General features: G+C 38.7%; 1 protein-coding gene across 2 annotated transcripts in view; it reads right to left on the reverse strand.

The window, feature by feature from the left end:
• Positions 1 to 18,641, reverse strand: part of USP10 (ubiquitin specific peptidase 10) — a 78,265-nt gene that overhangs the window by 9,557 nt on the left and 50,067 nt on the right. For both annotated transcript variants that reach the window (XM_065416522.1, XM_065416521.1), the window contains 7 exons: positions 17,950 to 18,041; positions 11,577 to 11,686; positions 11,012 to 11,067; positions 9,078 to 9,181; positions 8,637 to 8,736; positions 6,683 to 6,863; positions 950 to 1,115 (listed from right to left, as the gene is read on the reverse strand). In XM_065416522.1, the coding sequence (XP_065272594.1) occupies positions 950 to 1,115; positions 6,683 to 6,863; positions 8,637 to 8,736; positions 9,078 to 9,181; positions 11,012 to 11,067; positions 11,577 to 11,686; positions 17,950 to 18,041 (809 nt within the window). The remainder of the gene's footprint in view (positions 1 to 949; positions 1,116 to 6,682; positions 6,864 to 8,636; positions 8,737 to 9,077; positions 9,182 to 11,011; positions 11,068 to 11,576; positions 11,687 to 17,949; positions 18,042 to 18,641) is intronic.

Below are 18,641 nucleotides of genomic sequence, written 5' to 3' on the forward strand. Positions count from 1 at the left end.
ACCCCTATGTTCAAAGGCCCCCTTTGCTTCTTTGTCTGTTTAAGGTAATTAGGAACACACTGCACATATTTTAATCTGAGAACCTTCTGTTGACCATGCACAGATGCGACTATGTAGATACTAATTCTTTACTCACACACAGTAAATAGACCATAAGATCAGCCAGCTGGAGAAAAGGATGAGAATAGTGTGAGGAAACTCAAAGCAAAATATAATATATCCCATCATTCAAGAGCAGAGATTGCCAAACTGCAATGCACAGAGAGCACATAGTGCTTTCCCAATATAGCTTTTGCATGAGAACAATTGTTGTAGTTTTCACATGGATATTATGCTATTGTAATTAAATGAGGCTCAGAGTACAAAAAAAGTTTGAGAACTTTTCTTATGGATGGTCGCCAGGCTGTTCCTTCTAACCCAAGAAGAGAAAGCAACACAGGTCAGCGTTCTGAGTTATGAGACTGTTCTAAATATCTACTTCAAAAGCCAGGAAATACTCTCAACCAAGCAACATTTTGAAGCACGTCTGTCTTACTAGGAGTGTCTGGCAACACCCAGGTCACCTGAGCTTCTGTGCTTTAAAATTAGTGAAAATTTGTTTTCCTTATGACAGTACATATTACCACTTCTCAAATAGAGTGAATTTAATGTATATGCCTCTCCCGGCCCGCCCCCAAAATCCCAAACCAACTATTACACCAGGTCTGCAAATAAATGAAATCATTGACAGTAAATCAGTGTTACAGAGTTAGTGTGTCTTCTTGTTTGAGTGACCTTGACTGTATGTGTTAAATATGTAGTACACTTGTACTATACCTTGCAAGATTAGTACCTCTTAACATGAGGATTAATGTTCAAGCAACTAGTGAAAAACCAACAGCTATATGAAAAGCCCTTAAAATGTAATGTTTGACTATAAAAAGGTCCAGCAGACAAGACCAGAACACACCTCCTGTTTGGTTTTTGTGGTGTAACCCTGGACAGACTCTCTTGCCACCAAGCTTTCCAATGCATCCTGGACTGTGCGTATCTTGTCAGACTGGATATCCAGTTGTAGAGTGAAAAATGGCTGCAGAGTGGCAGACTCCTTAGAACTCTGCTGGTAAACCACAGATCTACAGAAATAGGAAACAATGTTGAATATTAGATTTACAATAGAACCTCAAAGATACGAACAACAGAGTTACGTACTAACTGGTCAACCGGACACCATGTGAAACCTGAAGTAACCAATCAGGCTTCAGCAGACACCAAAAGAAAAGAAACACGGCAGCCAGAGCCAGCAGAGCAGAAGCAGTGCTGGGGTCTGTGCCACTTTGACCCCCACTCTCCACCGGGATGGGGACATGCTGTTTATACCCCGACCCCCACAGGGAGTGGGACAAGCCTGCAAACTCATGCCAGCAGTGAGCAGGGAGCTCAGCTCCAGCTGAAGCCTGGCTTGGAGTGTCAGGTGCTAGGTCTGGAGTCTCAACTGTGCTTTGTTCAGAGTTACGGACAACCTCCATTTCCGGGGTGTCCATAGTCTACTGTATAGTCATCCTTCAAAATTTAACAGTGGAGAAGCTACTAGTCAGGGTGTCTAAAAACTGATTTTTGGGGGAAAATAAAAAAATGATTTTTTAAATTTAAATCAAGATTTTTTTAATTTGTTATTTAAATCATATTAAGTTTTTCTTTTTAAAATCAATCCACCTGCTACTAGAAAGAGGACACTGAAATGCACCTATGAATCCACCCACATGTTCTTTACCTTAGACCTTAGTCCATCCCATGCTTTGCTGCACATTGGGCTACCAAAATCAACACAAATACCAAGGTTAAGCATCAATTTCAGCAACCTGATTTCACTTTAATGCAATTTCAAGTACAATGATTATGTTTAATATTTGTTAACCTGTATAATTGGTTAGTATATTTAAATCAGTGTATTTATGCATAGCTTATTTGGCAAGACATCATCATACACTTGGAGGAGCATATGATCACTCCGTTTGTTTTCATTTTTCTTTTAAAGAACTTCAGTTGAGGTTACTGTGTTGCCAACAAAAGCCAGGGGTACCAAAATCACCTAAAGGTGACTGTGGAATCATCCAATTGAGAAAAGGGGGGGGGGGAGGAATCTTTGACAACTAAACAAAAAAGAAACTGATTTTGAAGTAGTGTGTTTTACAATGAATTATGTTTAAATCTACTAATCTTCTGTTAGTTTGGGGTCTTCAAAATAATTAGTCACATTTTTCTTTACAAGTTTTGCAGTATATTCACCTACTTCTCTCCACAGTATAAGAGAGTAATAGCTTGATTTATCAAAAACCTCACACACTGGGGAACAGTTATGCAGAAACTGAAATTTACACTGAAGATACAGGTACCTACAATACAAAATCAGGTCTGTCATATAGGTTTTTCCAACACTGTTTCCCAAGCTAATAGAAGCTTGACAATAAAATTACATTATCTTCTCCACTTGGCAAATGTCATATCTTTGCTATGTTGCTAACTACAAAATAGCCAAGATAGCTCAGCTTTGTTTACTTCTGTGGAACATGGACAGTTCTGGGAAAGGTGTTCGGAAATGACTTATTGCTGCAGAGTAGCATATGGTGCTGGATTTTTGAAACATTAAATGTTTTAGAACAGATATTAAGAACTGACAAGTACTAATGGTTATCTAGTCATTTTGTAATGTTGCTGTGAAAATTTTAACTGAGTTCAGGTTCTCTAATCATAATACTTTAAAATCTCTACATGGTTTCTAACAATATATTCCAGAATTGCTTTAGAATTTGTTTTTTCCCCAAGTCAGATTTTGCAGCCAGGCTTTGTTCACTTATTGGTTTGTCTTGAATACAAACTAGAGTCTTTTAGTCTTTGTGTGTTAAAGTAATAGAACCAGCTTCCTATTTATATTTGGAAATTTAAATCAATTTCAGCTTTTATATGAAAACTAAATATATGGTTTGATAGTTTAATTGTTTGCCAAAGACACTAACAAAAGGAGATTTTTTTATTGATTTTCAGCTTGCTTGAATCTTGGTTAAAAATATATCTAATCACCCTTTGTTTCTGAAGATGGTATTTAAAAGCACAACCAATAATGTCTTTACAGCTAAATAAGTTATTGTTTGACATGTTACAGTCCTTCAGAAAACTCTGAAATAGCAAGTCTTAAAATAAACCACAATTCAAGTCACTATGTTAAACTCTCAGAATTATCAGTTAAATATTAACATAGAAGTTTAATATTTGTACTGCAAGCTTGTATTAAAAACAGCTCCTCTGATTCAGGCACAGGCCTGAAGCACCAACAAAAGGCCAATCCATCTGTATATTGGCTATGTATTTTCCTTAGAGTGAAAGGACTCTACCATAGACATTGGCATCTTTATTTCAGGTTACTATTGCCTTCTTGGCTTATATTTAAGGACAAAACCTTCAACTCATGTGAAGGCTGATGTTTAAAAAAAAAAAAAAAAAAAAAAATTCTCCACTGTTGAGAGTTGTGCTGTTTTTGAGACACTTTCCCATTCCCCCCTAACCTGATTATTTAATGTAATAATCTACTGCAAAATATAGTAAACGAAGTACAGTACACAAACTTCAACCAGTTAAAATCAACAAACAGAAGATGAGATTAATCTATAAATAAAGATAATATTCCAAAATGTAATTTCCAGTGGTAAATGTTTTTTTAAAACAGAATTAGAAATACAACTAAACTATGCACTTTTTTCAAAAGTGCATAAAAGTACTGCATTTGATAGCAACAATATTGCTGGCTGGACTTTAGGTTTGCATAACATTTAATGTACAAAGCATTTTTTTTTGTAGAAACTACAGCAAAAGTTAGTCACAAGGAAAAAATGCAGCAGTTTAAACAAAATACAGGATTATTTCAACCACAAGTTATTGGAAGGATTTGAACAATAGTATGATATAGAAATGTTTCATAAAATTTCTTTTGAAAATGTGTGTTGTTCATAATTTCCTTGCTAGTGTAGTAGCACTAATAGCGTTTATTGATACTAAGTGGGTGCAGCTAGTGTATAAAAACAGCTTTTAAATGTCTTCAAAGCAAAGCTCTTCCCATGCATAAGCACACACCTGATTTTTTCCATCACAGAGCATCTGAGAGAAAAGTCAGTGCATCTTGCAAGCAACATTTTTGCCAGGCCTCTGACTTACATGTATGCCAAATTTGCATGAAAAATATTTGAAATTTGAATGATAAATATTTGAAGTTTGAACAAGTTACAAATGTAAAAGCACTCTGTCAATGCACAAAATCAGAAGCCCAATGAAAATGTGGACCTACAGGTTGATGTTTAAGTGTTTATAACCATCTACTTTTTTCTTCACAAAATATTATTTACAGAAATGATGCCTAAGTAGGAATGCAACAAATCAATTAAACAAATGTAGACGAGAGGCTAAAATCTCTCTAAGCAAAACGGTGCCAATTCAACCATGTTTTCTTAGCTCTCTTTTCCATTTGATTTTTCTATTTCTGATGCTTTTATTTGGTGGACTACTACCAGCAATTTTGCCTTTAAATCCTCCCTATTTCTACCCTCAGCCTTAGCAGAGGAAGCTTTCCAACATCTCAAGACAGGATACTGTTTCTGCGGTCTACTGTGTGACCTAGTTTGTAGGCTGAATGAGATGGGTGGGCTGAAAGTAGACAACAGATGTGGAAATGGACCTTGCGGTTCTGCTGCTCGATGCAAATTTATTCTCTTTTTCAGTAATCCCTCAAATTTATTGTCTGTGGATTTCAAAAGGGGACACAGTGTTCCCCCAAATATCCATAATTTCATTTTAACTAATTTATGAAATAATCATACCGAGATCTAAACTGCCCTGGCCATGACAAATACACACTTCCAATATATATATATAAGGGTATTTGACAAAGGATATGTGCACATGCCATCGACAGGGAAATTTTCCAGTAAGTACAGACATCTGTCTGCCAATTCTATGGAAAACATCTTTTTATTTGCCAGCTGTCTGACTCAAATCTCTGAAGAATAATTTCAGTGTTTTGCATATGGAAGGAACCAACCAGCTTTATTCATACTTCTAGACTGCATACCTGGCAACACAAGGAGTGCAAAACTAGCAATTAAATGTCTGCCCTCCATTTTAAAAATAATTCTTCATACTCTAACATTTGTTGTTTTGGAATATGTTTCCTTTAAGTATTTACTCTGCCTTTATAATCTAAACTATTTATTTTTAAATAATGCTTTTTAAATGATTTTTTTCATATCCCCTTCTTGCCTTCCTGTACTCCTATCTGGGCCTCTACTCCACATCACTGCATCACTCATATCTGGGCCTCTACTCCACATCACTGCAAGCTGTTGCAGGAATTAATAATTGAATTCAAAAAAGATCTCTTTGGGTGTGACTTTTTTTTTTTTTTTTTTTTTTTATAAAAGCATAGCATAAGGTTAGGACTACGTTAGAGAGCTTACAGCTGTGCTGCTGTAGCACTTCTAGTGCAGACACTAAACCGATGGGAGAAAGCTCTCCTATTGGCTTCGTTACTCCAGCCCCCATGAGCAGCAGTAACTATGTCAGCAGGAGAAACTCTCCCACAGACATAGCGCTATGCACACCAGCGCTTACGTTGTTGTAATTTACATCGCTCGGGATGGTAGTTTATTCACACCCCTGAGCAACATAAGTTATGCTGACAAACTGTAGCGCAGAAATAGCCTTAGTCGTTCTTGCTTCTGGGAAGCAGTATTGTCTAAAGAACTGACAGTCAGTGTTCCCTCTAATTTTTCCCATGCATGTGTGGAATGAATTTTGTTACGTGCACCAATATGGAGGTGATGTGACACATATCACCTCCATACTGGTGCACATAACACAATTCATGTGGTGAGGGTGGGGCCGAGGGGTTCAGAGTGTGGGAGGGGGCTCAGGGCTGGATTGGGACCAGGGTACCTCTCCCCCGGCCGCAGCAGGTCTAGGGCTGGACTGGGGCCGAGGGAGGGGCGCCTCTCCCCCCGGCTGCAGCAGGTCCGGGGGGAGGGGCGCCTCTCCCCCCGGCCGCAGCAAGTCCTGTCTGACAGTCATGCCTTTTGAGTTCTATTCCCATTTTTCTCCACTCACTGTCTTTGTGAACTACACAAGACACTCACTATATCTCAATTAATCCACATATAAAAAGGGCTAGCACTTCACAAGACGGTTCTAAACCTGAACTATTTAATTATTGTAAAGTCCTTTAGATCCTTGCATGAAAGTATATGTATTTTTTCAACTTATTATTCAAAAACAATTGTTGTAGATCTCTGTTCTTCAAGCCAACCTTTGCTCTGTAAAACATATAACAAGATGCACCTATTATGTGACACAGATCACAAACTGATTTTTGGGAACTAACCTACACAATGACATGAAATCTTTTGAACTCTCTCTTCTGGAAGACTGTTTCATGATTAGGATGTTAAGCTTCCCTGGCCTTTGTGGACAAGTCACATTTCCCTTTTAAACCACCAAAAACTGGTCATGGAATAATGGTGCAGTCTCTGGTGGCTGTGTATCTTCTCAGTTGCAAAGCAATGGAAAAATTTATGGGTGAAGGCAATGCAGCCCATGCCGCCACACAACTGCAAGAGTATCATTTATTGTATTAAAAATAGTCTAATAAAAGGTACCATACCTTATGTGACCACCAAAAATATCTGTAATAGGAGTCTGAACAAAGTCAGCCTGTCGAGTAACTGATGATTTGTTGCGGGGCCCAACTTGTTCCCATTCATCCTCACTACCTTCTCCTTGTTCATCCTGATCCTCTTCTTCATTTACAGATTGCGTCTCAGGACCATTGGAAACACAGATTTCTTAAGAAGAAGAAAAGTGTGTAGATATTGATTTAAACAAATAAAATAATCCCCAACTTTTCCTTAAAAGATAGAGAGAGCTGGTAAACAACAGGATTATCTTTAGTGATTAGAAATAGGTCCCTGACGTGTCTGGAGTTGTAATGAAAGGTATAGTTTTAAAAACACACTATCAAAAGTTTTGATTCAGAACTTGTATGATGTGGTTTCAAGTTTCTTATCCTCTTTATAGGAATAATTATCAGAAGATTAGGAGGCTTTCATATTTTACTTAAAAAAAAACTTGTGAAAAGTCAAGTTTGAGACAATATTCTGCACAATTCCTTGAGCATTTTGCAACTGGGAATACTCAAATGTTTAACGGAATGCAGTTTATCTACAGAACATAACCACACATGAAAAAACAAGTAAGTTCAATGTAGCTTTAGATAATTAACCTTTGGGGCTGTACTTTAGAAAGTTAAGGGCTGTTCTTGAAAATTAAAACCTTGGCTTATCAAGACACCGTTGTTGCCTGGGTATTTTACAGTGCACACAAGGTTTAGCAAATATTTGTATGGGTGCCAAACAAAGAAAGTTATGTACTTAATGTAGCTAGGGAATATGAAATGATAGTGCTACATCATAGAGAATTTACCCAGTTAAATAGATTGGATACCAAACCTTAAAAAAACCAAAGTTCATAATGACAAGTCTGTACTACTGTAGTAGTGGTGTTTTAATTTAAATTGGGCAACCATCAAACAAAAATAAAACAGTTGCTGTAAGATAAAGCTCCATTTTTAAATTCACTGTAAATCCTGTCAGTTCTTTCAGGGTAAGATGTGGAGTTTTCAGTTTGTGTTTTTTTCACTTCAGCAACAAAGCACTAGTAAAACCAGTTAATATGTTCCATTATAAATGGGTACAAAATTATTAAAAATTCTTTGTATAGGAAGCTTGCTGTACAGAAAACAACAAGAGCTTAACCAACAGTTGATCAGAGGTCACTGACATAAGCTACACCAGTGGTAGGCAACCTGCGGCCAATCAGGGTAATCCGCTGGCGGGCCGCCAGACCGTTTGTTTACATTTGCACAGCTGCTCCCAGCTCCCAGTGGCTGCGGTTCGCCGTTCTCGGCCAATGGGAGCTGCGGGAAGCAACAGGTTGCCCACCACTGCGCTACACTGTTACACTATACATCAACCAGGTAGAGAAAGAAATTTTAAAACCATAATTCAGATACTGTGAATAGTTGGAAACCACGGCTATACTTGGTAGCAAAATCTGTTTTAAAGTAAATCATCCTGAGTTTTGATCACTCTCACTTGAGTTAGGTACCCTAATAATACAGAAGTCAGTAGCTAAGGAACGGAGTTCATACCTTCAACAAGAAGCTACTTTATTGTTATCAGATCAAGTCCAATATGCCTATATGACCAACCTAACTGGGGAAGCATCTCATTGGTTCAGTAGCTTTCATTGTAACACCTTATATCTTTGCCCCCCACCCCAAAAAAACCCTCTCCAGGATTAAATTTGGCATGTACGGTCCCATTCTATCTACGGTATTTACTGATTTTCACAATGAAAAACTGTTCAAAATAAAAGCTATAGATTTCTGTCTTTTGTGTAAGCTCCCTCTGGTGCTATGTCATAACTGGCATCTTCTCCACACGTTCAAACCACTCTCCTAGACTTAATTCATTCTCCCTCCTTTCACCCTTCCAAAAAGAAAAACCATTACAGTTAAGTATTTGAAAATGAATTCAGCTTGCTACAAACGAGCTTACTTTCATTGTGTGGGGAAAGAAGTTTCTTTAGGGTCAGCATTTCCTCATGTAGCCCATTTAGGATAAATCCCAGGTATTCTTCAGCATCTTCTTGTCTGCCCTGAATACAAGATTAATTTTTTTAATTATTATACCGCTGTATGGTGTCTACAATTTTAAGCAGATTCAGAACATTGTCCCCTTAATTTTCAGATACTTTAGTGAAACTGTGAGGTATTTTGTATCAGACAGCACAATCAGTTATGACAGAACTCAGAGCCTAGGAGGAAAAAACTAACTTTAACTGTGAAATATAGATTTTTTTGTGTGAAACAAACACAGGACTGATTTTATGGCTTTTATTTTGTTAAGAAAAATATTAAGAATATTGGCTGTTTTGAAATGCAATTTAGTTTATGTACACTGTTAGATACATGCACTTTAAAGATTTTTAAACAGCACCTTTTCTGACAGGCTTGACTTGATAACCGTCAGCAGCCTATAGATGTATGTTGGTTCAAAGGCAGCTCCAGGCCGGATGTCTCTCGCAATTTTATCACCTAAAGCTGCAAGGCAAACAGAAGTGACATAATATCAAAATAAGCAATACTGAGAAAGCATGAAGTGGAAAGTTAGACTCACTGCTTCACCAAGTAGTTATATGACCAAGCAGCTGAAATAAACCATATTCAAATGACATGTTATGAGCTGTTTGACCAAAGGAAGACTCTGTCTGTATTAAGATTTAATTTTTTATGATTTCCAGAGAAATTATTAAAGTGTATTAATGACTAACAAGTTCAATGTCAAAAATGTTTCAAGAACTTATATTTCCCCCCTTTATAAGAACATTCTCTAGCACAAATGCATTAATTTTACTCCACAAAACCTGCCCAAACAAAAAGAACATCTTCATCTTCTAACTTATCAAATGGTGTGTGTTTTTTTTTTTTTTTTTTTTTTTAAACAGACATGTTTTAGTATAGCATTGTAATAGCTACTATCAGCATTAACATAAAGTGTCACCTGCAATCTCTCACTATTTCATCCAGTTCGGGCATTTTATCTAGCAGGGTAAGAACTGAATCCCACACACCTTTTTTCTGTTTTACACTTGTACACAGGCTTCACAGATCTTACGTGGCTTTTAGAATCCAGAATTGATTTTTAAATAGTTTTTGACCAACTAAGATTCTCTTAAATTAAGATTAGAATCTCTATGATATGGCCTTTTTTTCTGCAACTTTCCTCAAGAATCATGTGTCTACTTGAATCAGTAGATGGTCCAGAAAAACTAACACCAAGTCAGTATTTTAAAAGATGTTAATCTCTTACACTTTACCAAATTGAGCTGACCAGAACATATGAGAAAATGAACGAATTTACAATTCTGGAATTTTTTTTTTTCCCGTGTCTACTTTGTACTCAGAGAAAAACTATTCTTAAGTCTCTTGGTTTATGTTCCTATTACTAACAGGTCACTTGTTACATTATATATCAGCTAGGGAAAAACCCATTTATTTATCTAGCGTGTGCATAGTCGTGTAGCCAAGCGATGGCATCTTCAGTGGCGTGATGCAGTTCTTCTAGGCCATTGCTGAACCTAGTCGGCAGGCATTCATCGACAATGTGCATCATCGTCTATATTGTACCGCAGCTGCACAAAAGGCTGTCACGAAGGCCCCAACGATACTGGTTGGCTGCACAAAGACTCTGCCCGGTCCAGAACGTGTTCAACAGGGACCACTGGCGACGAGGCAGGTCAAAACCAGGCAGGCAAATTGTGGGGTCGGGAAAAACCCATAAAAGTTATTGACGCTGAATGTTCAAACTAATGAAGACATCTGGCCTCAGAAACTATGCTGACAGATTACCATGTGTAGTTAAAATGACCCCAAAAATTAATCACATAAGTAAGACAGATTTATTTCACAGAGGCAAAAACTAAAAGACAAACCAAAGAAATATCTCACCTGTTTGGAAGTCATTGGAACTAATGACTCATTTCCATAGTGTCTTTTGTAGTATGAAACACTACCATTAATTATCTAACCCAGAATAGTATAACAAATGTAATAAATTTCTCAAGTAAAACTACAGTTTTTTTGTAAATGCATAATACAATGGATTAGTCTGAGATAACGTGAAACCCATGAGACAGCTTAATTACATAGAGAAATGCTTTTTCTTTCCTTATGTATGTGATGGACCCTTTTCAGGTACAGCACAAGTCATATTTGGAAAATTATGTATATTGCATTAGTGCTTATGAACTCCAATCCCATTACATCAGGCACTATCCAAAACACACAATAAGGAAAGGATCCCGCCCTCAAAGAGTTTATACCATTTGATGTTTAGCAATCTATTCTGAAGACGCTTTTTCCCCCACTCACCTTGTTTTGCTTTAGGAGGTACTGGCATATTAGTGAACTCGTTCATTAGACGAACACTGAAATAGAAAGGGAACAACAACTGGGCATTACCACCATGTTAACTAAATATTATTTATCTATACAGGATAGATTTCCATGTAAATCAGTCAAAATATTAGATCAAAGTGGGCCCTAGCTGGCCAAAATCAAGCTAAGATCATACTATAATAAAGTGAGTAATATTAGGTTCAAATATGTGAAAATTAACATGGTCACTGGTAGTCTGATAAGGTAAAAATGGCTAATTAAGGACTTGGAGCTTTATTACAATCTACTGTTGCAGATTCAGTACACTTTGATATATCTAAAGTGATGTTCCTGAACAAAAGCTTAAAGAAATATTCTGCTCCCTTCACTAACCAGAAGCTAACTACAAAAGCAAACAAATCAAAACCCATAGCCTACTGAATGTAATTATATAATCAATTTTTATCAACTGCAATACTACAATGGTTTGATAGATCTCTGTGTTCAACTACTTAAAACAATGACAGTAAATACAAAGATTTTCCAACAAATTACTTACAAACTGTCTATCATTGGTGTTGAGGTGCATGGCCGCTGTGATTTTGAATACACTGGAATTGACTTCATTAGGTGATACATCGGAGGGCAAGCAACCAAAGCCTGCAGTGTCTGTCCATTGTATTAAGGAGCTATTCAGAAAATATAGTCTAGATATACATTAAATATCCAACAACAAATTTTATGCAGAGCAGGAAATAAAATCCTTTATGTGCATACAAAGGACCAATGCAATAATCACAATTAAATTAATGAAAGGATTTTCCTCATCTTGTAAAAAGATAATGCTCCTGCTTTCAATTCACAAGAGTCACTTGAAAATAAACCTACAATATAGCATGATATAGTTTTATTCTAGTCACATATTTTAACTAGGGCTATCAAGCGGTTAAAAAATGTATTGCGATTAATCACACTGTTAAACAATAGAATACTATTTATATAAATATTTTTGGATGTTTTCCACATTTTCGAATATATTGATTTCAATTACAACACAGAATACAAAGTATACAGTGCTCACTTTATATTTTTTTTATTATAAATATCCACACTGTAAAAATAAAATATTTTTCAATTCACTTAATACAAGTACTGTAGTGCAATCTATCATGCAAGTTGAATTTACAAATGTTGAATTATGTAAAAGAAACTGCATTCAAAAATAAAACAATGCAAAACTTTAGAGCCTACAAGTCCACTCAGTTCTACTACTTCTTCATCCAGTCACTCAGACAAACAAGTTTGTTTATATTTACGGGAGATAATGCTGCCCACTTCTCATTTACGTCACCTGAAAGTGAGAACAGGCGTCCGCATGGGACTGTTGTAGCTGGCGTTGCAAGATATTTACATGCCAAATGCACTAAAGATTCATATGTGCCTTCATGCTTCAACCACCATTCCAGAGGACATGCGTCCATGCTGATGGTGGGTTCTGCTCAATAACGATCCAAAGCAGTGCAGACCAACACATGTTCATTTTCATCATCTGAGTCAGATGCCACCAGCATAAGGTTGATCATCTTTTTTGGTGGTTTGGATTCTGTAGTTTCCGCATTGGAGTGTTGATCTTTTAAGACTTCTGAAAGCATGTTCCATACCCCGTCCCAATCAGATTTTGGAAGGCACTTCAGATTCTTAAATCTTTGGTTGAGTGCTGTAGCTATCTTTAGAAATCTTACATTGGTACCTTCTTTGCGTTTTGTCAAATCTGCAGTGAAAGTGTTCTTAAAACGAACAACACTGCTATAACATGAAATATATGGCAGAATTCGGGTAAAACACAGAGTGGGAGATATACAATTCTCCCCAAGGAATTCACTCACAAATTTAATTAATGCATTATTTTTTTAATGCGCATCATCAGCATGGAAGCATGTCCTCTGGAATGGTAGCCAAAGCATGAAGGCGCATATGAATGTTTAGCAGATCTGGTATGTAAATACCTGCTGGCATGTAAATACAATGCCACTTTTGTATTTACCATGCAAACATCTGTTCTCACTTTCAGGTGACATGGTAAATAAGAAGCAGGGAGCAATATCTCCCGTATATATAAACAAACTTGTTTCTCTTAGCGATTGGCTGAACAAGAAGTAGGACTGAGTGGACTTCTAGGCTCTAAAGTTTTACATTGTTTTGTTTTTGACTGCAGTTATGTAACAAAAAAATCGACATTTGTAAGTTGCGCTTTCACGATAAAGAGATTGCACTATGGTACTTGTATGAGGTGAATTTTGAAAAATACTATTTCATTTGTTTATCATTTTTACAGTGCAAATATTTGTAATAAAAGTAATAAAGTGAGTACTGTACACTTTGTATTCTGTGTTGTAATTGAAATCAATATATTTGAAAACGTAGAAAAACACCCAAAATATTTAATACATTTCAATTGGTATTCTATTGTTTAATCAGTTTTAATTGCACTGTTAATCACAATTAATTTTTTTGAGTTAATCGCATGAGTTAACTGAGATTAATTGACAGCCCTAATTTTTAATGTTTACATTTCAAATAAAGGTAAGTGTGCTATATAGTTTAGGAAAAGGAAAGAACTTCTGCAAAACTTCCCTCTGACTGTTCCCAACAATGTAAAACTACAGTTTTAGTCTGATAGTCTGAAAGATTTTATCTGAAAAGCTATTGCAGAGAGGAGCCACAAAACAAAGCAAGATGGCATTTGTGTCTTGTTCATCAGGCATCACTGGAGGTTGCTCCTCACCCTCAAAAAATTCCAAATAAATGAACAAAAAAATCCCATGTCAACAACAAAACCAAATATTCAAATCTGAATATACCTATTTAATCATGTCTTAGGACAGATAGCTTCTCATAAATGAATGAATGGAATGAAGCAGACAAATCTATGAGGGTATGATATAGAAGACTAGTACATGTCTTGTATTTCTTTCTCTTTTTTTTTTTTAGTTCACCTGAAAAGAGAAGGTTACTCACCCTGTGCAGTAAATGAGGTCTTCGAGATGGTGCCCTTGTGGGTGCTACATTTCAGGTGTTGGTGCATCCCTGCATCTTTGATTGGAGAATTTCAGCAGTTGTCTGGGTTGTGCATGCGCTCTCCCCGTCTCACGCCTTTGTTGGAGCCTATCTAGTACCGTGCAACCAGACCCCCCTCCCCCTCCAATTCCTTTTTCACCCTGAGTCCATAGATTGAACTCTGAAGTAGAGGGGAGAAGGGTGGGTAGTGAAGCACCCACAGGACACCATCTGAGAGATCTTTTAATTTCAAATTTGGAACAATATAAAGGTTCCGCCATTTCCAAGCAGAGGCTGTCCAAATGGATTTCTGAATGCATTCACCTATGCTACCAACAGTATGACATACAACCCGCACTGAAGATCCGAACCCACTCTGCCAGGCCATTATCAATCTCAGCAGCTTTTCTCAATAGTGTGCCCATCATGAACATATATAAAGCACCCACCTGGGCGTCCATGAACACCTTTACAAAACACTATGCGATAGATCAGAGCTCAAGATTGGATGCATTGGTAGGACTTAGAGTATTATCAATTACTCATGCAACTCCAAAGCCCCTTCCGTCCATTGCTCGCCAGTCACCTGAAGTGGAGCACCCACAGGAATGCTCCTCGAAGAAAAGAAGGTTATTCACCCTGTGCAGTAACTGAGGTTTTGGTGACTTTCTGAAGGTCTTGGTTCTCTCAAGGTGGAACGCTAAGGCGTGTGTAATACTGACTCCGGTTTACTCCCATGAGGTTTGGGGAAGAATGAGGGAAGATGGATTGGTTGACTCAGGTGGAAAGAGGAGGGCACTTTAGGTAAAAATTTAGGATGAGGTCTTAGGGTGACCTTATCTTTGAAGAAGAAAGTATAAGATAAATGTGCCATGAGGACTCCTAACTCTCCCACTGGTTGGGCAGACATAATAGTCAAGGAGGCGTTGGTTGTGAGAATCAATGAAGGTGGAAGTCTGTGTGAAAGAAACTCCCACATTGTTGGATTGCGTCCACCAGCGTAGCGAGTCTTTGACTCTGAATAGCATTATGAGGCGTCTGTTTAGGCTGTGTCTGTGTGGTATGTAGACCGTTCTTAGCCAGCCCTGAAGGCAGCGCATGTGAAGATGCGCGTCGTACCACGAATGTGGTTGCCACCATATGGCTTAGTAGTTGGAGGAAAGTCCATGCCGATATCTGTAGTGAGAAATCTGGTCGCTGGTAGTGACACTTTTGCCTCTAAAGTGTCAAGATGCGCCCTGATGAAGTCCAGTTTCTGCACGGGTGTTAGTACTGATTTTTGTATGTTGATTTGTAGTCCCAGCTGTGAGAAAAGTGTGATTGTCATCTGCGTAGTGTCTATGGCATTTGCCTAGGTGGGTGCCTTTAACAGACAATCGTCCAGATAGGGAAAAACTGTCACTCCCTGTCTGTGGAGTTTGTGGAGGTGTGTCACACCACTACCACAAGCACTTTGGAAAAAAACCAAAGTACTTTCGACAGGCCAAATGGCAGAACTTTGTATTGATAATGTTCTGTGCCCAGAGTAAACTTGAGGAACCTCCTGTGCGCGAGATATATGGTTACATGAAAATAGGCATCTTGGAGGTCAAGGGCTGAAAACCAGTCCCCCCACTCCAGTGTTGGTATTATTGTTGCTAATGTGACCATCCTGAACCATTGGACCCTTACAAATTTGTTGAGTTTTCTGAGGTCTAAGCTAGGCCTCCATGTTCCGTTCTCTTTCTGGGTTAAAAAGTAGTGGGACTAAAAGCCCTTCCCCTTCTGTGTTGTGATGGTATGTGTTCCACAGTGCCCAGATGTAGGAGGTGGTTTACTTCTTGCCATAGGTGTTCATGAGAGGGGTCCCTGAAGAGGGATTAGGAGGGAGGATGGGTGGAGGAAATAGAGATGAATAGTATTGTATAGCCTGAATGGATTATCTCCAGAACCCATTTGTTCATGGTGATGGATTGCCACGCTGGGTAGAAAGGGGTCAACCGGTATCCAAAACAGGGGATGGTTAATGATGGCGTCAGCACTGAAGAATGGGGGAGGTCTTTTGGGTCCTTGACCAAACCCTCAAAATTGTTGTTTTGCAGAGGGCGGGTGGGATGTCAATGATTGGGCTGGAGGTTGGCGATGCTTTGGAGGCTTCTGTCTTTGCCGTTGCATGTCATAGTGCCTCTGTAGTGAGGCGCACGGGCCAGACCTTGCGCGCTGTGTGGGGTAGTATTTACACCGTTTTCTTTTGACGTGGGGTCTATATACTCAGGGAGCGGAGCATCACCCTTGAGTCTTTCAGGGTATGAAGTGATTCATCAGTTTTTGCCATCGACAGCTTCTGGCATTGAATGGGAGGTCCTTGGCAGTGGATTGAACCTCCCTTGGGAAGCCAGACCAATGGAGCCATGAAACCTGGCACATACCTATGGCAGTGTCCGTGAAGCTTGCTGCTGTACTGGCTGCATCTAGAGGCGGTTCTGGATAGGAGTTGGCCCTCCAAAATTATGGACTTAAATTGGTCTCTTTTGTTCTCCAGTATGATGTAAATAAATTCAGCAAGTTTGGAATAATTTGTGTGGTTGTATTTTGCTATTAGGGCAGCATAATTGGCAATCCGGAACTGATGAGTGCCGTATGAATAGGCCCTGCAGCCAAAAAGATCCAAACATTTCCACTCTTTGTCGTAAGGAGTGGATCTGGGTACTGAATTCGGTGCGGGGTGAGAAAATAAGAAGTCTAGTCAGATAGGGGGAAATGTAGTACTTATCTAGTTACTTGCAGGTGGGCGGTATCATAGTCGGGATTTGCCATATGTTTTTGGCTGGCTGCATGAATGTGTCATTTATGAGAAGCGCAATTTTAGATGAGGAGGCTATAGGGAGAATGTCCAATCGTTTGTATCAGTGATTCTTTTAGAGTTCTTGAAAGATTTTAAAATTGTCCGCAAATGTAGGTGGCAGTGGCATTATGGCCTTGTCCAGGGACAAGGAAGAAATGTTGGAGATGTATCCTGATCCCAGGCTTCCTCCTGTTCAACACTCTCCTCAAGGGGTTCTGAAGGTGGAGCAACTGGGGGTTGTGGGGGAGTCTGGGGTACTATCTCCTGTATGCGACCCAGGGTTGCCAGGAGGGCCACTGAGTGGGGAATGGCATAAGCGGTGGCATCCATGGGGGGTGTCAAACCTGTGATGGATTTTAAGACTGTACAGGTGGACCCAGAGCTGCAGTAGATTGAATGGGAGAGGAGTGCTGAGATGAGAAGGCACCCTCCTCTTCAGTATCTTCTTCCTCACTAGAGAATGGAGGGGCCAGAGGTGAAGTGGATATATAAACGGGGGAAAGAATATAAACGGGGGATAAGTAAACCTAAGTAGGGTACTAAAGACTACTCTAAACTATTCTAAATTCTAAGTATAGCTATCAGTCTTAACACTGCTGGGAGCTTCGTCTCAGGTCAAGGACAGTTGAGAAAGAACTGAGGATGGTCGGGTCTCGTGGCACTAGATAGGCACCAACAACAGCACGAGATGGGGAGAGTGCATGCGCAACCCAGACGAGCACTGCTGCTGAAATTCTCCGATCAAAGGCACGGGGACGCACCAACACCTGCGGTGGAGCACCCACAGGGACACACCTCAAAGAAGAACCCACTATTACTTTTGGTATACAACCGTAAGGACTTTTGCAACATACTATAGTCATAGTTGAAGTGTACAATTTTTTTTTAATTGTATGCAATACTGGTAATTCAGACAGTTAATGCAGCTAATTAGAACCACTGTCAATCTAATGCTGCAGGTCTATTGTGTATTCTAGATAACACTGACGATTACCATACTATACAAATTAATGAATTTAAATTAGATTTCATTTCCCCAAGGTAAGGATACAGCGTTGATATAGCACCAGTTTCCTTTATTGATCAGCCCTCGTGGTTGCAAAGATACTGGTTTATGTATTAATTTTACATTCTCCAGTAATTCTGTAGAATTAAAAATAGTAAGTTTAGCATCAAGGAAATGTACAAGGTAACTAGCAAACACCAAGTTAATTCAGCTATACAATGCAAATCACCCCTCTCAATTCCTATCAACAACAAATTTTTCTACCTCAAAGCCTGTTTTTGGCTAAATTTAAAGTACTGTTGCCCCTTTTTGACCCACACAGCTAGTCAAAGTTTAGGGCCCTATGGATGTTCCAGTTGGATGTAGAAATTGATGGAGTCTGGTATTTTCTCAGATGCAAGTAATGTACATGTCCAGCTTCTTTGAATTCAGAAAGACTCAAGAACAAAAGAAGCAGTTTCTTAGCTTACAGCTGCAAGCCTCTTTAGCCAACAGACCCAAAAGCATACTCTCAAGGTTTTTCAAGGATTACACTATGCTCACCAGCTTTCTTGCTTTTTTTGCCTCTGCGTGCGTGCGCACACACACACACCCCAATGCTCCAAAAAACAAAAACAAAAAAAAGCCCTGCATCCACTTAGCCCAAATTCCAGAGAAAGTTCACAACCCCCTTATCTCTTAGATTGGTGGCTTCTGATTAATTCATTCTTGAAAGTTATATTAATTAAAGGGTCCGT

This window comes from Emys orbicularis, chromosome 14, assembly GCF_028017835.1.
Source record: "Emys orbicularis isolate rEmyOrb1 chromosome 14, rEmyOrb1.hap1, whole genome shotgun sequence".
Taxonomy (NCBI): Eukaryota; Metazoa; Chordata; order Testudines; family Emydidae; genus Emys; species Emys orbicularis.